This window comes from Microtus ochrogaster, chromosome 18, assembly GCF_000317375.1.
Source record: "Microtus ochrogaster isolate Prairie Vole_2 chromosome 18, MicOch1.0, whole genome shotgun sequence".
NCBI classification, from domain to species: domain Eukaryota; kingdom Metazoa; phylum Chordata; class Mammalia; order Rodentia; family Cricetidae; genus Microtus; species Microtus ochrogaster.
Genome location: NC_022020.1, coordinates 56,170,880 through 56,194,709, shown reverse-complemented (window position 1 = coordinate 56,194,709; position 23,830 = coordinate 56,170,880). Strand labels below are relative to the sequence as shown.

Sequence of the window (23,830 nt, the reverse complement as noted above, 5' to 3'; positions counted from 1 at the left end):
CTGTCTCTCTCTCTCTCTCTCTGTCTCTGTCTCTGTCTCTGTCTCTCTCTCTCTCTCTCTCTCTCTCTCACACACACACACACACACACACTAACCTATTAGACATCAAAGTTAACAAACAAAATACCCAATGTCAAAATGCACCACTTATTTTGGATTCTGGCCAATAAGTTCCTACGCACTCCCCAAGCATTACAGACTCTTGTCCATGCCCTTGGTTGCTCTCCAGAATGGTAAGACTCTGTTGCTGAACACCCACATCCTCAAGTAATGGACAGCAGAGAAATCAAACTGGTTCTGACCTGGAAGCTGTTTTCCTGCTGGCTAGCTTTCGTGGTGCTGGAAAGTGCTATGTGTTTGCCAGATGTAAAAAGTAATCATCACCCTTGCCCCGCTAGGAACCCAGATTCAACATATAACCCAGACTTACTTATCCGAAAATATAAATCATTGTTCTTGTTATTTCTTAGGAAAGTAAAACTAAGATATCGGCTATCTTTGTTATTTTTCCCTCTTGAACATTTATATTTCTTTCTTCTCCATTCATGGTTCGATTCGTGCTGAGTATAGTACACATTTATAGTTTTTCTATGCCTCATATGTATCTATCCAACAAGCACTACATACTATCTACTGAGAACTAAAGTAATTCTTCACCTGAATTTCTTATTGATAGTAGACTTTAAGCAATTAAATAAAATCTAATATAATTTCATGGCTTATTCTTAAATAATTCTTCATGTTGACTAAGGAAGTAGTTAGTATCTATAAGTCTGGCTAATGAACAAATCATGTAATATGACCTTTAACTGTACAGGGTTTCTGGAGAAGAAAAATGAAGTCTTTGTTAGCAAATGATTTAGGTTAGGTATTAATTAAATTTGGAAAGGAGTGTATGTCATGAAGTTAAATCGAGTGTATTATAGGAATTGCATCTTCCTCAGGTATGAATTGCTTGTCCTTCTTGGACATCAATGCTGTCTGTGGGATTTACTCTCCACCCACTACACTTAATTAAAACGTTCAGGTCCAGAAGAGTCATAGGTTTCCAGGAACACTAAGCGTCTCACAATGATCCAGTGGCCTCCATCCCATGGTTGTGGTAGCCCTGGTGCTTTCCAAGGAGCGGGTGTTTGCATTAGGAAACAGCAGGTATTCTAATTTTCCCTAATTGACTTGTTGGCAGTGCTGACGGAGAATAGAAAAGATGGAAGAACATGGATCCTGGGGCCCGGCAAGCACTTGGCATGGGTAGGGCCCCGGAATGAAGTGCACAGTCTGTAAAGTGGAAAAGACTGTGAGCTGTCAATCTGGCACACACCACTGGCATTTAATTCACATAAAATATTAATTAAAATAATGAAGTTCTTCATGCTCGGCATTTGTTACTAAGCACAGACCATCAGGTCTACCTCTAATGTTTCCGGATTCATTCTCTGACTCCCAGAGAGCAAATTCATCTCTAACCTCCAGAGAAGGATTAACACAGGCTCTTAGAATAATGAGTCTCTTACCTCCCATGTCTCTTGGGAAGGACACCAAGTCTTCTTCCAATAACCATTCCCTTGCCTTTACAACCCTATAATCAATAAATGTGCCTTCCTCCCCCTCCACTTTTCATGACACTCAAGCAATAATGGGCCCAGTCATCCACTTGCGCATGCTCAGGGTTCTTAAGAATTTCTTTAGCTTCCTTAATCCCAAATCGAACTGTTGTAAAAGAAACGTTGACCAGTCAAAGATTAAAAACAAAAAATTCTGTTCAATGCCGTGAAATATGTGGACTCCCACAGAATATCTATAACTAAAAATAATTCCCAGGGAAATCTACCAAGACCCAAATCCCTCCTGTATGATTAAATCGCATTAAATTCAAATGAGAAAACTGCCACACTTTATTTGCAGAGATAACTGGTACATTTGTCAAGCCTGTGTCTCTGCAACATTTCAGCAAATACCCAAAAATAAATTTATTGTCATAATTGTCATTAAGCGTATTCCTGAACAATGGAGTCTGACCATAATTAATGATTAATTCATTTGGAATTCATTATGATAATAGTAAATGTGTTTCACTCATTTGATGCTTCCATTCTGGCCGTGATTCTAGGCCGCTGTTTTCTAATTTACTGATTTTAAACGTGAAAGCTCTGAGCATGTGCAGGAAAATAGTTCCACATTGCCCTCTAGCGGTGAACTGATAAAAAAATCCAACTTATTGTAAATTGTTCCGGAGACCAATCTGGGGTCTCAGGAAACTTTGAAAGATTCTTGAGCTCAAGACAAATTCAAAGAATATCCCTCCGTCCACATATAAAAGGGTATTAAAACATTCCATGCGTTCCCTAAGTTTTCCATTAAATGAGTAACAAGTTTATCTTCCTTGTGCAGACAAGGCCATTAGAGGATCACGCTCAATGTGGGAGGGGGAAAGCCTATTGTTTCCTCTGGAGGTCCAGAATGCTACAAAAGCATCACGTGTGTGCTAGAGAGCCCCGAAGCTGCATCTCGGAGTGCAGGTGGTAACGTTGATGATGTTTTATAAATGCAAGTGATTACACTTCCAGTCAAGAGAAGAGAGAAAACAAGAGACTCCTTCTCCCTGGCATGTCTATAGTGACTGCCCCTAGCTGCTGGACTTTTAGAGATTCACAGGCCCTTCCAGTACCTGGGAGGAGGATGCTTGCAGACAAAACCTTCGCAAAAAGGACTTAAAGTTACACTCACCCTTCTGACCATAGTAGGTCTAGATTCACAAGGATCTATTTGCCAGCACGAATTGATTAGTTTATCTAAGTTCGCTACAAATATTTAAAGGGCGTTGTTTTCACACAAATGTCTGGGTTTCTAGAGAATTTGACTACACTTAGACCACCTTCTTTGGATTAATAGTGTCCTCAAACTGAATTATAGTTCATCTTTAGCTCCTAGGAATCATTTTCATGCAGGAACCGAGAGTCTGGCTTACTCTCCGTTGTTCACTCTGATTACAAGGAAACAAATCTCAAAGCCACTAAAGGCAAATAGATAGTCTAGATCTTGTGTATGGGAATACAAAAATCCTGGTCTCATTTCCACGCCCTTGATAACTACCTAGATAAATGTATAGGTGTGTGAGATTGAGCTAAATTACATTTTAACAACAAAAATCCTTTTCCTATATCATTAGGTTAATATCAAGTATAAGTGTTTGTGTCTTAATGTATAGATGAATCATCTGTCTGAAATAAGAAATTAGATTTAATAACTCTGATATAACTAGAATAGGTCATTGTCACAGATGAGTTTTTTCCTACCTTTCCTGTGTATTTTCATCATTTCCAGATTTCCTTCAAATATTTTTACTTTCTATGATCTCCCCTCCTAGACTCCACCTCTTTCCACAAGCCCCACTTGAGAGTAAATATCTGTTGGAAACTCTTCTCAGCTGGCCTGATCCTTCATGACCCTTTCAGCCCTCTAATCTCAAATGGCATTCCTGAGAGCATACTGTATATTTTATTGCTTAATTTTATGTGTGTTTCTTTTCTCCCCTGATCAGAATTAACTTACTAAGCTAATAAGAGAGGTTCATATTTTACAACCAGTCTTGAATGTCAGAGAACACTTGACATTTGATCATTGATTACTTCCTTAAAAATAAACTACTTTGACAATAAACATATGCATGTCTATGCATGTGTGTGTGCACACACACGTTTCTCTTTTCAAGTAACAGCAATTCATCACATGGAAGCCAAAGACCTGCATGAGATATGATCTTATATCATTTTTTGTTATATTGTAGTTTGGGGACACAGTTATTTTGGATATTATTGTCTTTAACATACTCATTTAAATTACATTCAAACTCCATGAAGGAAAAGACACCTAAAAGATTTTCAAAAATCATCAGTAAATATACACTCACTCATTTGAAAGCCTCATCATTGTTATGTAAATACCTTGGCCCAGAAAAACACACAGAACACATAAGTACTTACATGCGTGCTTTCCTGGGCTCAGCATGTTTCTCTGCTCTGTTTGCTGTGTTCCAGCAGTTAGAGGCTAGTTGCTGTCACTAGACTTTAGAGGGCAGGGATGCCTTCCATTTGAGACACCTGGTGCATGATTGTTCCTTGATTTTCTGAGTAATTGTGAGTATGTAATGTGTAGATTAATTCTTTCGTTGAAATGATAGAATGTCAATACTCCGTTTCTCTTCTTAAGCTTTTCTTTTAGAAATATTTAAACTGATCCTCAAGCTATTCGCTCATGCTGGAATGAAGCTTATTTAGGAAAAACATAGATACTAATTTCGTTCCCAGTTTCTCAGATAGTTATATGATTACTTGACAACCTCAGAACTGACCAATGGTTTTTAGCCTACACTAGCTCTATAAATTAGCATGTTTATATATATCAGGGAGTTGATACACTGAGTTCCTTAGATGATGATGCTCTTTAGTGATCAGTGGAACCCGCTATACAATAATTCTTGATTTTGTTGACAGGAGATTGTCATTATCACTGGCTTTTTTCTCCTTTCTAGTATGACAGGATGATTTAAGCTCAATTGCCATGCTTCCATCTCCAAACTTGGGATGACCAAGTCCACACACAGCTGCAGCCTACACGCTGGGGATCCTTGTGCTATCAAGTCCGTACTTCTTGACTTTTTAAGTGAATAGAACGTGACAAGGGATTAAAACACTTCTTTAAAAAAATGAATATTTTTTTTCTAACTCAAGTTTGGGAACATGGAACTTTAACTACTATATGTTAATTCTGTGTGTATTCTATCTCTACCAAGACTCTTGCTTAAAATGGCACAGTATATGTAAAATTGTAGCCCTCATACTCTTCCATTGCTTTATCTATATTATGTTTGCTTTAGAATGACAGTAACAGAAGTTCCACCTTCATAAAAATGACTCATTTGATTGCTGTATATAGACGACCATTGTGATCTATTAATTCTCTGATCATTATAGTATCATAGCATAGGCCAATACATAATTAAATTTCTCCTGACACTTAGTTTCAGTTCATTTACTTTACTATTCAGAAGTTAGCTTTCAGGTCATAGTTTCCTCTGGTCATTTTGGATGTCCAAAACTCATTTTCCATTAGTTCTGGTGGTCAATAAAATGAAAGGCAATAGCAGTTTGGAAACGAATAATAGTTTGATTGTTTACTTCCTTTATATTATTATCAATTTTGACTGTCTAGAAAATCCTTAATTGTATTTTCTTATCTAGAACAAAAAATAAATTACTATAATTCTGTCTCATAAGCTATTGCTTTAATAAAAATTGATGATGCTCTATTTCTGCTCTGATAAATCATATATTGCTTTTATTTGCATTTTTAAAGATTAAGTCAACAAATGAAATGTATCCTTCTGTGTTTATTGTTTCCGTTTGAAATTTTCTTCTTTAAGGACTCTGCTTAGTGTGTTTTAGCTTTTCCCCCACCAACTTTCATATTTGATACCTTCTTCCAAGTCATTCTTAGCTCGGGTGCTGTTCTGTTTTCATTATGTTTATAAGGTGAACACCGTGAAAAAAGGCATGTATACGGAGTGTTTATCTCAACATACAATTCCAGTTCACAGTTCATCATCACTGAGGAAAGTCAGTTCAGGAACTGAGGCAGAAATTTGAAGCATACACCATGGGGATGTCTTGGTTGCCAGCTGGTTCTCTGGTTCATGCTCAACAACCTTTCTTATACAACTCAGTCTCACTTGCCTGAGTTGTACTGTTCCCCCACAATAGCCTGGATACACCCATGTCAATCATCACAGACATTATCACGTGACAATCTCACATGGGCAATTCTTTAACTGAAATTCCCTCTTCTCGGGTTTCTTAAGGTCGTGCCAAGTTAATTTAGCTATAATTGGTCCTGTCCTGGAGCGGAATTTTCACGGGTCAGTTCCAAGTATTTATATTTGTTCCCTGTGCTAGTTGTCTGAGTTTCTTAGGACCGTTCTCATCTCCAGCCTGATGCTCACTCACTTCTGGTTCTGAATGACACAGACAAGGCTGACACTTGGGTCACTGGGCTGGCAGCTGATACTTCACAAAAACGTGTGTTTCAGGGATAAGGGCAAATATCATCATCTATCCTGTACAGTGTGTCTAAATGTTCTTGTTTCCCCACCTACTTATGCATTCCCTGCTCATGTGAGGATTCAGGAAGATCGAAAGTCTCTATCTCCATTAGAGCGGCTCGTTCCTAGAATCCAACCCACTCGTTTTCAAACATCAATTCATTTAAAAGATTATATTAAATTTGTTTTCAGGGAATGTTCGCCATAGGCATTTCAATACACTAATTCACATGTCCAATTTGTTTCTGTTTTCAGAGTCAAGTTCTCATTATGTAATCTCCTTAAAAGCTTTCAACAATGCAGGAGAAGGTGTACCTCTTTATGAAAGTGCCACAACACGCTCCATAACAGGTATGCACCCATCGTCAATCCTCTTGCGACAAGGTGACCAGTGCTTGGATTATGGTGAGAAAGGGCAAAATTCTAAAAAGAAAACTATTTAAAAATGAATGCATGAAATTATCAGGAATATATGTACACATATGTACACAATATTTTTGATTATTTCATTCTCCAAATGAATGGCAAGGATTTATTCGATACATTAGTGTGTAGACTTAGAGAATTTCGCTCTTGCCTTTACCATCATCTAAGAAGTTTTCTAGTTTGGTGCCCTGTTATGGTTCTTCATTCTGCTAACCAGTTTGTCTCAGACACTGCCATTTGAGCAGGAAGTTTGTGATCGAGGCTCTAAATATTCAGTGGGCGTTTGTTTCTCTCAACATGAACCTGTAGACAGGGGACAAGGTTAAGTTGGCGCATTGTAGTTGATTGGATCAGTCCAAATCACAAACACAAATCCTAAAGTGGGGCATAGGTCATCTGTCAGGAGACACAAAAGGAAAGACTTGTTCCAGGCTCATTGTCTAAAGAATGGCTATGTGAGTTTAAATAGAAAGTCAACAAACAAGGACTAAAGGGCAGAAGAGCATGAAGCAGTTTTAAGAGAGATATAAGTCACTGATGGAGGTTGTTAATAATGCTATGTTTGCTCAAAAACAAAGTATGTGGCTATCCAGAAAAAAATCACAACCCCATATTGCTTTTTAAAATATTTTTCCCAACAACCTGTCTAAAACTTAGACAAAAATAAGCTTTATGTCTTCAATTAATACTTTGTGCCTATCTCCCACACCCCCAGAAAACCACATCCTTCCAACTTCATTTGACTGGCCATAAGCATTCACTTTAATTAGAATAGAAGGCATAAGAGGTCAAGCTTCAGATTTAATACTTCAGATTTAATACTTCAGATTTAATACTTCAGATTTAAAGCATCAGAGAGAAAAATCCCTGGAGTGTGGATTTCAGATGAGCATGCATGAATGGCTAGATAACAAATATTACTACTTTCTAGATTTACTTGAAGTTTGTATAGTTTGTTTGAAAATCCTCAGTTGCCATTCCCAGACTATACTCACAATGGCTTATCTTTCAGACAGTCTCCAAAGATGTTGTCACTTATTGTTAACCAGGTGTTCTAAAAAAGTGAAGTTGTTATTTCAGAATCCTTGAATCGTTGACCATTGGTTTCAAAGTCTGACATTCTCCACGCCCCAAAACGATACAAAATTGGAAGCTATCATTTGAGACATGATCTTTTGCTATGTCACCAAAGGTGTTTATAAATACTCAAAAAGAATAAACATGAGGCTGGAAACTATTTCCTAAGAAAAGTATCACCTTCATTGTTAGAAAAATGACGTGCATTGAGCTCTAGACTTGGAACTAAGATACAGAATAATAGATGAGCACTTGGGATTTTTCTCTCAGACTATCCCAAAAGTGAGGTTTGTTGGGATATAAGGTACTATGCCTGCACCTGTGATTTCCCTGGTTAACCTTGTGTATGCCATCTCCTTACTATTCATCATGAGGAAACTAAGAAGTTTCTCATTGTCAAACTGGCATTGAACTATGATCAGGTGACACATGATTCCACCAAGGCCAGTGTTTCACTGCTTTTCTTTTATTAATACAAAATTTAAATCTCACGAATACGACCTAGCGGGCATAAACACGGAAGTCAGTTTTCCAGTGGAACATGAGAGCAGTGAGTGAAGTGGGCAGAGTTCAGATAAACTGAAGGTAGGCTGTGCAGAAGGAAGAGTCTGTGCTATTAACAACTTTCCCTGTGGCATTTGCTGTCAGTTTTTAATTCTTAGCCATATGGCATTGCCACGGTGTTTTCTCAAACTCCAGTGATCCATAACACAAGTTTTATTTTCATGTTATAATTCTGAATCTAATGGATCAGAGAAACGAAATGATGCTCAAGTTGTAAATTATGTCAGGAAATTTATTATTGAAGAAAAGTCGGTGATGGGTTGCAGAGGAATGTATAAAGCAGCCCCTTCACAATAAAGAATATACTCTTTTCCTGGAAGGAGAATTATTTTTATGCTTCTACACAGCATGGAGAACAAAGGGCAAACAAATAGAATCAAAGGCTAAGGCTCTGAGAGAATCTCTTATCAATAAATGTGTCATATTGTCATGTAAAAAATATTCTTTATCTTTGAGTTGTTGCAAAATATTCCCATGAGAAGTCCTGGAAAGAATCTAGCAAAAAGTAAACACAAAATATACTGACGGCAATGAAAGCATTAGGCTAGCATAACCATCAAGCCTGGAGCAACTAAATCATGTGCTGGTAGCCTTCGGTGAGTTCTGGAGTCTTTTCTCAGACTGGCAATAAGAGTTCAAGTGACTGAAACTTTCAGCTTGGCCCCACACGGGAAAATTTTCTTTATCTCTTATTGTGAAAACAAGTTGTTTTCCATCTGGAGAAGGAAAGGGGCAAAGAATAATCAGGAGTAAAGTACACTCTTTGAATTAATTTATTCTGAACCATTTTAGTGAGGTCTAAACGACGTGCAATCCAGTTGCAAACTATAGATTTTAATGCCAATATCAAATCAGTAACTAAAGGTAGAGATTGGCAAACTATGTTAGGGACTGTTTGTTTCTTCTTCAGCAAAATTACACACACACACACACACACACACACACATATGTATATATATAATATTACATAGTATATATATTTTCATCCACATGTATGCTCACATAAACATGTACATCTTAATGTGCCTCTGAAATTCAAGAGCATATAAGGCATCCTAGCAGAGGAAGAAACATTGAAGTAGAACGATTTAGTAGCAAAGGAATGCTTACATCCAATTATTTAAGAAATTCCTGGTCAGGGAATCAAAGAGTGCTTGCAATATGTGTAGCATGATTTTACACTGTTGCTCGCTGTCTCCTGGAATGCTCTGCTATATTGGAGATGTTGTTTATCTGTTCTGTCCCTTATAGTGGGGACAAAGCTCTTATGGCCACTGAATGATTGAAATTGGCTGTCATAAAAAATGAATAAATGTTAAAATAACTAATTATGTAGTTTATATTGATAGAAGCCACAGAGCATATTGTTATTACATTATGCACCAAAATTTTAAAGGGATTATCATAGAGAATGACTAAAAATAAATTGTGTTCCCTAAGATAGAAAATAAAACTTGGCCATTGGCAGAATTTTCTGGATCACATTAGATCAATAGGTAAAATCACAACAGAAAATACTGCATTAAATACAGTAGGATTATTCTTTAATTGTCTCTCAAATACTCAATAAATAACAAACATGACCACTTTTATTTTCTAAAATCAAGACTAGTTGGATTGACTATTATCATTTCCTCATACAGGATAACTTGACTTCAAAGCATTACAAAAGATGCATATGAGAAACCATGTTTACATGAACTAAGTGGAACAAAGTAATGACACTGGTGGTAGCCCATGATGTAGAGAAGTCAAAAGCAGGTCATACGTGGGACTACACTTCCTCTATGCATCAATTTCTTCTCCCAGAGTCAGGCAAGGATAGAAACGTGAAAGGCAGTGCTTGCTTTACTTCAGCACAAGCACCTTTTCCTGCTACACCGACCTGCTGTGTGATTCAAACCCTTGAGCTTCTCCTGATCTCTTTGTCATTTCAGGAATCCCTTTGGCTTTAAAGGGGCCCTAAATAAAAAGAGACATCAAAAGGAATATAGAAACCCTGGGCTCTGACATTAAATTTTAATCCCAAATCTATCTCCTCTCTCTCTCTCTCTCTCTCTCTCTCTCTCTCTCTCTCTCTCTCTCTCACCCCCCCTCTCTTTGTCTTTAGTTTTTAAAGTCTTTTCTCCAAAACTACAAACCAGTAACCCAGTAACATGTTAAATAATTAGTTGGAAAGCACAATGATGAATAGATGAGAATTTGAAATTCAAAGAAAGGAGACAGTCATCAACAGAACAGCCAACAACCACTCAGCTTTGAACTTGGCCATTAAAAACATAAACTGTATAAGCTGCTACTGAGACTCCTCTACATTTTATCTGATCTCATTCCCTTAAATGACTTCAAATGTCCGGTCTTAGAGCTGTGCTGTCAGCTTCAATTTTTTTGTTAGATTCCTTACTGCATCACGTAAAGGTCGTTGTTTCAACCTGTTATCTATAAATTTGAGTGTCTCAAAATGGAATGATTATGATTGCCGCAAAGTAAGCTTCTGAAATTGTGGTTGTCCGAGCAGAAGATAAGTGTAAGGGTTTTGGAGAATTGTGTCAAACCACACATCATTCTTCAGATTCCAGTCATGTTATTGGTCAAAGCACGTTCATATCTCTGTGGAAATCTCATTATTCTGGAGGAGTTAATTTGTCTTCCTATCCATTGATGTGTATTTTTTTTTCCACTGCAGTTTCTGAATCAGGAAATGTAACATAGCAATGCCTGACTGGACTGAAAACGGAACTAACGTGTGTGTGTGTGTGTGTGTGTGTGTGTGTGTGTGTGTGTGTGTGTGTGTGAATACGTGTGTGTAAATACAGGAAGATGAGCACTTTAACTTATTAGAGTTTAATATTACAGTCTAAGAAAACGTGCTTACCAGGTGCCATCTCACACACAATTATAGTACCACAGATATATGTTGGCCCACGTGACCAGGCATATCTCTTCACTCTGGTTTTGTGCATTGATAGAAAGAAAGATATATATTATAGTTTGTGTGTTGACTGAACAATATTTATAGAGATATAACCTAGATAATAGTAAAAGAAGCACAAAACCCCAATAAAGTCAGATATAAAGACAAATATTAGGGTATCCATACCATTCATTTCCATTTCCAGAAAAATAATCAGAAATGTCATTTTTATTGTTACTTCAAATTATTGACAAATCATGGACCTGATAAAGTAGCATACAAGACTGTGTAAGAAAAAAATGTGTAACAGTCAAACAAGTTGAACTTCTAAGATAAGTAATCTAATTAGATATAAATATAAAGAAATACTGTTATTTTAACATAGCAATACTGTGCTTATTATATGATATGATTTAATTAATTGCATTTTTTCTGTTCTTCTCATGTTCCCTTTCATCATTCTTGCCATGCATTTAACTCATTGTGATGTGTTACCACTGGTATTTATTTTAACTCTTTGTTTACACATTTATTCGTTGGTTTCATTTGGTGGGTTTTGAACCCAGATCCCACTGACCCCGTTGACTATTATCCTTTGCTTGATGATTTCCCCACCTCGGGCCCAGACGTCTCCACCCCCATGCTCCCACCAGTAGGTGTACAGGCTGTGGCTCTTACCCATGAGGCTGTGAGGGTCAGCTGGGCAGACAACTCTGTCCCGAAGAACCAAAAAACATCCGACGTGCGGCTTTACACTGTCCGGTGGAGGACCAGCTTTTCTACCAGTGCCAAGTACAAGGTGAAAATCAAACTGACTGTGCGAAATTTAAAGTTATCTTTCATATGCTTGGTGCATTGTGTTCCATGTTTCCTGGTGTGCCATAAACCGCTTTTTTACCGTGACTTTCATGTACCAAAGCAAGGCATTTTAATAGCTGAATATCTAATTAGTTAAGAAAAATTATGCCTTTGGAAATCAACAAAAGCAAGGTAGGAAAATATCACGAGCTGCCAAAAGATGTTTGAATCCCACCAGGTGCTGCTTGCACCAGACTTTTGCTTTTGCTTTCCACAGGAAAGTCGTTTTCCTTTGGAAATAGAAGGGCTCCACGACCAGCTCCTGAACAGATTATGATATGATTCCTTGACTCAGAATCTAGATTGCTGTCCATTAATTGCACAACCCACTCATACAGGGTACAACAGGGGAGGGTTTCAGGGATGTGAAGACACTTTATAGCACCCTAGAAATAAATTTCAAGGCATTAACACTGAGTTCCTTATTTAGCTTCGAAACCATCTTCCTGTTGTCGCAAGGAAAATCCTTTAAGTGAACCTGACCGAGTTACAGCAGCCTCCTGCTCATACTCATTTCCAAATTGTTTCATACTGGTCCCCAGAGATCGCTAGTGACACATAAGAGACTGTCATTTCACTTTTCCATCTTTCCTGCCCAAGTTTAGCAATTCAAACAAAGAGTTACTAACAAAGAAATATGCATAGCCTTCTAAACCCAAGAATGCATGGATGTTGTTTAACCAGTAGACAGTGTCAACAAACTGGAAGAATCAACAAACTCCTGTTCTGTATCTATAACACTCCTAGATCATTATTCTGAAATAAAATTCTAGTTCTGCTTACTTAATATGTATAACTTGCAATGCCTTATGCACCTATCTTAATAGATACATGCTTGGAAAACAATCCATAAATGGTTCATGTAAGGTTACACAGCTGAAAGTTAATAGTTTACAAGGCAATAACTGGGAATGGGAATGAAGTTTGACGTTATGATCTCATCATCCGGGGTACTAAAGCACGAGGATTGGCAAGAGTTTGAGGCAAGTCTGGGCTACAATACGAGGTTTTCTCTAAAAATAAAGTGAAGAAGAGTGTAAATGTTACTCCAAAACTAAGGGATCCAGTAGCTTAACCCTAGCTCTTTGTTTCCTCCTCCCCACTCCTGTCACTTTTCTTGACACTCCCCAGGAATAATTGCTAAAGAGAATTTTGCTCCCTTCCTCCTGCTGGACTACTGTGTTCCTTAATCTGATTGCAAAACATTGGAAATTTGGGAGATGCACTTGTCTGGGGATATTTCTGGCCCCCGAACTGGAAATAGAGCAAAATTACACTGTTTTCATGATTCTGCCTCTGTGTGCAGTCATGCTGGAGTTGTTTTAGTGCCTTTTATCTTTTAAGTGGTCAGAACTTTGTGGTTTATGATAAGTCAACTTTTAGCTGAAACAATAAATAATAATAATAAAGTTTTCTTTGATATTGCTGGCTGGTAGACCAGGCAAGTCCTCAACCAAATCCATAAAATATTATTGATAAAAGATATAAGTACCTATCTCCTTACAATATTAGATTTCAGACTCAGCAGAGTCATAAATAAAGATAACATTATCAGGAAAGAAAACAAAAAGAATATATGAGAGTATTAAGAAATATCTCTACATATAGATTGCTCAGTTTTGAGTTTAGTTTCAGAAAAGACTGTTCCCCACTTTAAAATTGTTATGTTCATTTATAACTTTGTAGATATATTCATTTTGCAGAATGGCTATGGGAAATTTTGCCAGAATATGAAATAAAATTTTGATTATTTTCTTTAGCCTCATTTGAATAACAAGATTCAACATTTTTTGAGGCAAATAATTTCAGTGAAATGACTAGTACATCAGACATGGAATTACTCAGACTCACAAAGAATTTGAGGACCAAGCAAATAGATTTCAACTGGGCCTTCTCTGATGAAGGGAATTATTTAATTTATTACAAACAGCCCTCTTTTCATGCAGAGTACACACACACACACGCACACACACACACACACCTACTCCTGTACACTAAGATGAAGAGGTCTTTAGGAAAGGGTTGGGCAGTTGAACATTAAGAACAAATGAAGAGGATGACAGGTCTATGAGAAAGAATATCATAAATATTGAAGTTATTAATAATAAATGATTTAGTTTGTACTTTATGCTTTTAAAATAATGTTCATATCTAAATTAAATCTTTTGTTCCATAATAGTTTAATGAAATAAGCAAGACACACTCATTTTAGGGCCAAGGGGACTTCTGGAGTCAAATCACGTGTCTTCAAGAGATGCTTTTGTGGTTTTGTCATATTACTGAGTCTCACTTTCTCAAATTGGACAATAATTCTGAAAATGATATTTTGATTACTTAGATTCCTATATTGATTTTCCTATAAAAGTATGAACTTCGCTTAATTTTCTATACAATTATTTAATCACATACTGTTTTACATGAGTTCCACTAAAAATATAATTCTTGGCGGTTGCCTAGAGCTTAGCAGATTTGTTGTGAATGTAGTAGAATACGGGATGTCATGTAAGACTCGGTCCCCTTCCTCAAGATAGAACTCAAGTTAAAATTTAATATTGCTAAAGTAATGAAAATGACATGAAACAATGTCTAATGTATCATAGATAGCAATTATTAGCACTTGCTCTAGGCCAAGCACTGTTTTCCATCACTTACATCACACAGTAAATGACGATATAAAGTCTGTCATATTAACTGAAACTTATAGAAAAGAAGATTGGAGCTTCTGAGCTCAGAGAGGTATTACCCAGCTATCCTGTATTTACAACTGCAACCATATATGATTTTCCAAAGTATTTTGAGGTTTAGCCATTCATTGTAGCAATAGCTCTCTATGAGTGTCTAGAGAAAGCATTCTGATAAATGCTTCTGAGATTTTTAATTTGATATGTTGAATGAGTACATCATAAAAATGCTATTAGTGTCTTTTAATTTTTATTTGTTGTAAAAAAACATGTAGGATTTTCATAGCCTAACCTATAATAGATGTTCGATTTAACAATTTTTGCCATAATACAGTAATAATGAGACACTTATATCATCAACCAATGGGGAAAGGCTTTAATTTTTCCAGATGTAAATACCCAACACATATTTAAATATAGAAGCAATAGGAAGCATTTAGCTTGGGAAAAGACAAAGATATAAGTAATAAGCAGAAGTTGAAGTTTTTAAGAGATTTGCATAGTTTTAAATGAGCCAGGTCATGTGGAAAATAAGTTTTTACCTGTGAGACTAGCCTGCTTTTCCTTTATTATCATTTTTGCTCTTTGAGTAAGCAAGAAAGATACAATTTACTTATTTTCTACTAAAAAAATTAAAGTTGTTTATAATGCAGCAAATGAACTCAAAACCAAATACAATATTCTACAATACAATTTCCTTGTTTACTATTTATCCAGTTGCCTATTCTTTTTTGATCAATTGCCGTTCTTTCTATACATGTTTCTGTATATGTGAAATATTCAAAAAGGGAGAAAACATCACACAGACACACTCGGGCTCTGCTTGATCAATAGGTATTCGGAAACACTCAAACTTAAAACTAGGTCTTGATTTTAAATATCTTAGTCACTATAATGCTATTAAATTAATTATTTGCAGATGAAAATTATGATGACTAACAGAAAATATATAATACTAACATCCAGATCCAGATTTCAATGATAAAGCTATGAATTTAATTTGGGTTCAAATAGAAAGTGTCTTGAAATGGGGTTGAAATAAAATTTGTCTTCTGCCTGTGCTCAGGGGAACAGGGAACTAACCAAGTTGGCTTCCCCTTAGAACAAAGCACTGCCTGATTTTATCAATAAATCTCATATACATGAGCAGTCAGCGTATACGGACTGGCAGAGAAGGGCCTAGCTATTCTGTTATTTTGAACTGTTATTTACTTTTGGCTGACTCATCAGCTACTTGATTTACATGTTTTGATTTACTGAATTGACAGTTCATTCGTTTTATTTCTTTGCTTATTTCTGGTTTGTACAGTCAGAAGACACAGCCTCTCTCAGCTACACAGCAACGGGCCTCAAGCCTAACACGATGTATGAGTTCTCGGTCATGGTGACGAAGAACAGAAGGTCTAGCACATGGAGTATGACAGCACACGCCACCACCTACGAGGCTGGTATGTGAAGAGACGCTGTCCTCAAAGGCTCCTGTTTGGCCTAAGTAGCAGTGTTCACAAATTCTGTGGAAATGGAGACAGAGGATTGGTGTGATTTCAAAATTATACCTTGTCCGGCCTTAAATGGCATATCCCGTACAATTCACAACACTTCTACAACTAATGGTTATTATTCCACTCCCATGGAAGAGAATGAGGGGTATCAAATAGATTAAACAATCTGGCGGAATGATTAATCACTGATTATTAGAATGAGTTCTTTAGAACATTAACTCATAGGCTCTGAATACGAATTCTCTTCAATGTGTTTAAAAATATTGGGGATCTAATTATGAAACTCTATCTGATAGAAGGGTGCTTTGAACAACAGTCCTAATTGATATTGGATAATTTGAGACAAAATTTAAAAATTACAAAATTGGCCTCTTGTTTTTTTTTTAATTCTAATTAGGAATCTGGAATAGGAAGAATTTCTGGGTGGTCTTGGTCATACTTTGAAAATAGGTTCACATAATGAAAAACTTGGATGAATTTTGAGAGAGCTTGGATCTACATCAATACAAGTCAACATAAAGTTCAGAAGTCAAATTTTCTAGGAATAATAAATCTATAGTTAAAACATTTTCAAATTTGGCACTTGAGTTTACCAAAACCTACTTTCTAAAGAATATCTTCTAAAACATATTTTATTTTGCTTTTTATTATTTTTATATTGTGTGGCTGTGTTTTGTCTGCACACATAACTGCAGGTGCCAACAGTGGCCAGCAGAGGGTGTCAGAACTCTTGAAGTCACATGACCTGGGTGCAGGAAACAAACTCAGTTTCTCTGCAAGAGGTATTTGTGTACTCCTAGCCACTTAGTAACGTTCCCAGCCCTAATAGTTTCTATTTTTAATTGGTTTGTTATTTATATTATATTTAGGTATGTAAAATTTATTTTTTTCCACTAGAATTTGCCTCTTGATGTTGCAACTTTAATTTTATTTATGGTTTTTGCCTTAATTTTTAGAGCTCTACATTTAATAGGTACTTCTATCTATAAAAGTCTTTCTTGAGTCAGGCGGTGGAGGCATTCACCTTTAATTCCAGCACTTGGGAAGTAGAGGCAGGCAGATCTCTGTGAGTTTGAGGCCAACCTGTATACAAGAGTTAGTTCCAGGAAAACTTTCTTTATAGTCTCATCTTAATGTTCTTTATTGTAGTTTACTTATTATACATTATTAAGTTTCCCTTATTAATTGTGAGTTGGATGCCAATGTCAGCAGTTTATAAGGAAAATGAGGTTCAGCCAAGTGAATTGCATACCATGAGGACTATAAAATACCCATCTCTGTCTTTTTACCCTAAAGGTCAGGAAGAGAGTCAAATATAAACTAGCAAATCAAAAAAAAAATCTAATAAGTAAAACCTGATAGGAAATGGCTGAAAGAATATTCATTTCACCTTAAAGTAAAGAAATTCATACATTTTCCCATTCATAGACACAAAATGCACACCAGCATCTGGCATGCCAAATGCACTCTACACAGTTCTCATCAAGCACCTAGCCTTATAGAGGCACCAACGGTCATTCCCAACACAGACAAAAAGATAATAAGTTTGAGACCTCTGGTTAGCAGACAGAGTGATTGTCAAATCAGATAATGATCTGAGCAAAGGTGTAAATAGCATGTGGATGAGATCCCTGGGTGATGAGGAGAAGAAAGAAGCAATTCACAAGTGTCCGTGAATTCTGTACTGTGAGGAGGAAATGAGCTGGAAAAAAATAACCTGAAGATTTGCTTTAATTTTGAAATAAGATACAGGCACCAGGGCTTTCTTGCTACAAGCTGAAGGGCATCTGTAGTAAACCTAAGGATGGTTGGCAAATTTTTAAATTAAAATAGTTCATTCTGTCCAGATGAGGAATCTTTTATTTTATTTTGATTAGCTATATTAAAATACAATTAACAGGAATGGTGCCACAAAGGAGCTAGTCACAGCTATAAGAAACTATCATTGCACTGCCCTTACCGGACTATCACCCTTGTGTTTTGAACCTGCATGTCTTCCTTGCTTGTATCAATTACTATTCAACTGTTCAGAAGAGAGGACATTATGGGTATTTCCTGAGATAGTTGTCAAAAAAAAAGAGCAATAAAAAGCTGGTTAAAAGAGTCTACATTACAAATCCGTGTAGCCTTGAAGCTTGTATGGCCTAAAGACAGCCTTTTTTTTTCTCTCTAAAAGAAAATTCCATATGTTTCTCTGAAAGGAAGAGGGGCAAAAGAATATTGACAATCTAAATAACAAAAGCGTAATGTAATTTTCATGTCTGCAATTTTCTAAGTCTAGAAGGTTTCCCCTCTGTTCATACACTAAATGAAAAAATGGAAATCTGTGGGTGGGGGACATGTGAGAGCCACAGAGATGATAGGTCTTGCTTAGTATACACAATGGGTTAATTTGTAAATTCCAAGCCTTGAGATAGGTACTAGGCATAAAAAAAAAAAATACAGTCTCTATTTTAGAGAGAATAACAATCATTTAAAAGGATAACTATATTGAGAATCATGAAGTAACGTAAGAACCATGAAGTAGCAGAAGAAATGAAGTCACCAATTTTGGGGCATGTTGAAATTATAGGAAACAGTATAAAGTACTAATTCTGTTTGAAAAAATAAGGGAAAGTTTTACAAAATAATACCTAGTCACAGTCTTGAGGCAATCATTAGGTACTAGTGGGAACTATAGGAATCATTAAGTCCATTTCTTTCCCAGATATTGGGGGTACATTTGCAGCTCATGGGGAAATTTTAAATATTTGAGCCAAAAAGTGCAACACTGAAGTTTCTATTCATCATTCCCACAGCTTAAGGATAAAGATATGCACACACCTGAAACACATGAATTAACAGAGTGTTTGAGGAACCAAGTTCTCAGTACATTACTATATATTTATTATAGCAAAAAAAATTGAAGGATTTTTCTTTTCCTCTTTTCAATACCTGAGCTGACTGGTAAAGTAACCTTTGCACCATCCTTTGCTGATTTCCTAAATAAATATCTATTTAAACTTTAACATAGGTAAGAAAATAGTAAATCTGACAAGTCACAATCTATTTATTTCTCTCATAATTTAAATTATGTATATGATTTGTTAATATCTGAATCAATTCTGACTGTATCTACCCTTTCTATTCATGGACCATGAAATACTTTGAATGAACTCTTTAGGAAAATAATCCTTTTGTAAAATGCCATTACTTCTTTGATATTTTGCTATAAATCAACGTTGTTCTTCCAATGCCTCTTGACATATGTTTTCTTCTTGTCCATCTCATCCCACCCCCTTCTTTCTTCTTATCTTCCTTTTTTTTCCTCCTCCTGTGGGCTACTGTCAATCCCATTTTCCTTCGAAAATTTAAATATATTAAGTGATTGCCAACATATCAAAATTAGCCTAACTTTGGATTAACTAGAGTTCCAATGGCCTTTGAGGAAATAAAATATGACACATAGGAATGATTTGTGTCTTCCCATTTGGTTCATGTCTACAAATACACAGGAAGGTATTCTGGAAGTGGAGTGTAGCTAATGTGATGATTTAGCTTATGTGGCATTCTGAAGCACTAAGGAGCAGAGAATGAAGATGGGTTCAAATAGAAATCTAGTTCTGTTCTTCTTATTCACTGGAGTCCTATTTGGTAACAAGGAAATTCTAGCAGAACACCGATGGAGAGAAGAGATGGCTCCGAATCTGCCTGTGTCAAACTAAGGATAACAAAGCGACTGCAGATAATGAACCCGGAAGGTTGCTAGCTACTTAGAAGGGAAACTGTCTTCAAAGGAGTAATAAACAGATTCAGCAGAGTTCAGGGAGATGCTGAATGGGCTGCACAGAATTAGTTCCATCTTTAGAATATGTTGGCATCTAATTTTGCACAACATAGAGAAGAAATAGATCTGATTTCTTGGTATCTTATTTCATGTGCGATTGATGAAAGTCTCTCATATATTACTTGTCTTTTCTGCTTCTGTTTCTCAATTTCTGTTCTTCCTTAGAAAATACCTAGTACATTTTCAACTTATAATATGTAACATGTTTTTATGGAGTTTTGTGTTTGTTTGCTTGTATCTCTTTTGTTTCATGAAACTTGGTAGGTTAGTTTTTTCAGTTGTTATTAACTACAGTTTCAGTAAAATCCTTTAATGGAAGTTCTGCAGTTCCTGTGTTCATTAAGCATACAATTCTACATACATGCATGCGTGTGAGCTCACTTCAAAGCACCTATTGAATTCTTCAGCCCCGCATTTCCTCACACCTTTGGAAGACACTGTGCTTTCATGGTAAAGTACCAACTCTACTTGTTCCCTTCTGCCGTTCGAAGAGTTGCAGTGAATTGTAAAGGCAAAATAAACATGACATGCCTGATGATGGATCCTGATTGTTAGCGCCATGAGAAAATGCCCACCAGCTTCTTTTTCCACCACCAATGACAAGACCTTGTCTCTGTCTCACCTCACAGCCCCGACTTCTGCTCCCAAGGATTTGACAGTCATAACTCGAGAAGGGAAGCCTCGGGCTGTCATTGTGAGCTGGCAGCCTCCCTTGGAAGCCAATGGGAAGATCACTGGTAAGCATCCAGCTTCCTCTCCAGCCTTGTCCCACCTTGACCTTTGCCCCTTACTTTGCTTACTTCACAGCTGCTCTTGCTCTTTGTGTGGAGTTTCTGATTCAGCATCTTGGTTCATTTCCTCATCTTCTCTGATGGGTGCTTCTTCTGCCCCCCGCTGAGGCTGTAGTTCTCTTAGGGTTCATAAAATGTACACACACATGAGTATCAGCTTTCAGTTTCTGTGCGAAATATGTGTGTTCCATTCATAGTAGGCATTTTGTGTTTTATCCTGTGGACCATTAAGACAATCTTCTTATGGAGTGAGTGTAAAAATGAATGACTGAAAGTAAGCTGATTATTTGACAGTTACAAAATCTAAAGGAATTCTAGTTGGCCTTGCATTTTTGTGCAACGTGTGAAGGAGGTTTGTCTTGGGATTTTTAACTTCTCATTTAGCTTTTAGCTTCATTCTTAAACAATAAGGTTCAGAAAATACTGAATATTGACCGACAGAAAATGAATTTTCAGAGTGACAGCTTTTATTTTTCCTAATATTGCTGATAACGACAATGCCTAATTAAAACATCCATTAGAAGCCTATGATGTTAATTTAGTATATGTATAAAGAAACATAATGGAGTTCTACTAGAGAGTTTGCATTCAAATGATCAATTTAGGCTTTAAATAGATATCTTCATAGAATTAACTTATTATGAAAAGCATTACACAACTCTAAATGTGCACATTAGAGCCCAATGAAGGAGAACCATTGGGTTAGAAGTCTCTCTACATGTATGTACAAGAGGTGCATGGCAATACTATAAATTAGCAGAGTGAATGAGTTTTCCTGTGATACAAATAAACAAGGAACATGCAGTTTTAGATGACAAACTCAAGTTATATGCTACTTTGTGATTTTTTTTCAAAATAAAAAGATGATATGAAGTTTATCAACGTGATTGAAGTTGAAGATTTGTTTTGCTTAGAAAATGGTTCTTAATGTAACAGCAAACAGAAATTTCATGCGAAACTGATGAAAAGTGGACAGATCAGAAGCATAAAATTCCTCCCCCAAGAGGATATATGTTCAATTGTCAGTGTGCTAGCCCTTTGAAAACTTGGAAGAATGCATTCCAATTATTTTTTTTTTTATTCTCATTTCTCTGTGGTCCGGTCAACTTCCATTGGTTCTGTTTCAGTAAGTTTGTAGCTTTTGATTTATTTATGCTTTATTTCATTATAAACAGGTTTTTATAAACATATGTCAAAAATAGATGAAATTTTATGAAGAAAATATAGAATTTTTAATGAAAAAAGATATGATGAAAACTATGTTTGGTGAGCTACGAAATGAGTCACACTTTCCACTGCTAAATTCTTGACTCTCCCTCAAATAAACCGTCAACTTTGCAAAGTAAACAACAGAATGTGTTTTCAACTCTGAAAAGCAAAGCCTCAATTTTGCTTTACCAATGTAAAAATTAGAATTTTAGCCAAATTAAGAAATCTCTTACCCTTATGCTAGGAACCTGGAGAGGGATTTGGGAGGCATGTATGGATTGAGGTCCATCTTCCCAAAATGATGACACTGAATGAGTCTCCTTTTCCTGCCGTTAACACACACACACACACACACACACACACACACACACACACACATAAACACACACACATAAACACACACACACACATACACACACACACACAAAGTACCCAAAACCTTAAAAGCTCACACGAGGATTATATCTGAGTTATATTGATGATTATCTTTATTTTCCTGTGGAAAGTACCTTAAGCACTGTCAACATTATTCCTTTGGGCTGGATCTTCTAGTTGGGCACCAACTCAATTTCCCTATGTTCTATAACAGAAGTAAAAGGGTATCCTTCCCTTTTCTTGGAAGACTTCTCTCCTCCCCATCATTCCTTAATAGCTACGTAACATGTGTGGTTTCTCATATTTAAAGCTTAAAAGTTAAAATCGAGATACAGGTGAAAACATTCAATATTTGTATTTTGGGTTTGGTTACGTCACCCAGGATGTTGCAAATCTATGTACTTCAAAAGATGAGATGAGAAAAAATGAATAAATAAAGAATTTCAATGCTGAGAAGGTAAATCAGATAAAACCAATGTCATGATAATCTGATAATGAGCTCATCATATGCAGGGAATTTAGAATAATTTTCTTAATATAATGTTCACAACAGAGGAAGCAGTGGCAATATACTTGTTGCCTGTTAAAAATAATAAGATAGTAACTGATCACATATTCTTACTGTTCTTAAATGAAATACAAGTTTTCTGAAGTAATTCATCCATGCACAATTACCATGATTGCCTACTAAAACCTGTTGAAGATTGAAGGTACTGGCTGGGTTGAACTATTTGTCAGAGATCACATGGCATACCTTGACCTACCCAATGCAAAGCAGTGTATCTGCTCTGTGGAAGGGGAACTCTATTTAATGTGTCTTGTGCTACTGTAACCAATTCCTCTGCCCTAAAGTCTCTTGGATTGTGAAATCATTCAACCATTATTTTTATTCCATTTTGGACAACTGTCCTAACTACTGCTTAAGTCCCATTTACCAGAGTATGGGTCATTTTATTCTCAACATTAAGGTTTGATGAGAGAATAAACGTAGAAAGATATAAAAAGTATAGAGAAGGGATAGAACAAATTCTGGCACATTGCTTCTTGAATTTCAAATGCCCACTTATGTGAGGAGAGGCAGAATGATAACTGTGTGATGTTGCATTTTATGCATATTAGATAAATGTGACTTTAAGACGAGAGCACCTAGCTGTACCAACAGTCCCAGAGGAGCCTCCAAGCTCTGATTTCACATGAAACTTCACTCTTTTGGCCAGCTGTGACAAGGGAAAGAATGAGATGAGAAGGAAGGGCAGAAGACAGCCATCGGTAACAGATTCACACATTTCCAAAGGAGACTGTGTAGTTGTGAAAGTCTGCAATTTAAAACTTTAGATGGTGGATTCTGTAGCTTGAGAATATACCCAAACCTGGCCATTCAGATGAATCTGAGAGCTTTCTCCAAGATCACTTTTTAGGGTTGGATAATAATATCTTCAACTGAAGTTTGGAAAGTTTTAATTGACAAATTAAAAGAAAAAAAAATGTGAGCTGCCATGTGAGTGCTGGG

General features: G+C 36.4%; 1 protein-coding gene across 2 annotated transcripts in view; it reads left to right on the top strand.

Annotated features, from left to right (window-relative positions):
• The window catches only part of Dcc (DCC netrin 1 receptor), a 1,026,209-nt gene that overhangs the window by 903,599 nt on the left and 98,780 nt on the right, over positions 1 to 23,830 (top strand). For both annotated transcript variants that reach the window (XM_026783657.1, XM_026783656.1), the window contains exons 16-19: positions 6,353 to 6,448; positions 11,645 to 11,877; positions 15,927 to 16,065; positions 20,575 to 20,682. In XM_026783657.1, the coding sequence (XP_026639458.1) occupies positions 6,353 to 6,448; positions 11,645 to 11,877; positions 15,927 to 16,065; positions 20,575 to 20,682 (576 nt within the window). The remainder of the gene's footprint in view (positions 1 to 6,352; positions 6,449 to 11,644; positions 11,878 to 15,926; positions 16,066 to 20,574; positions 20,683 to 23,830) is intronic.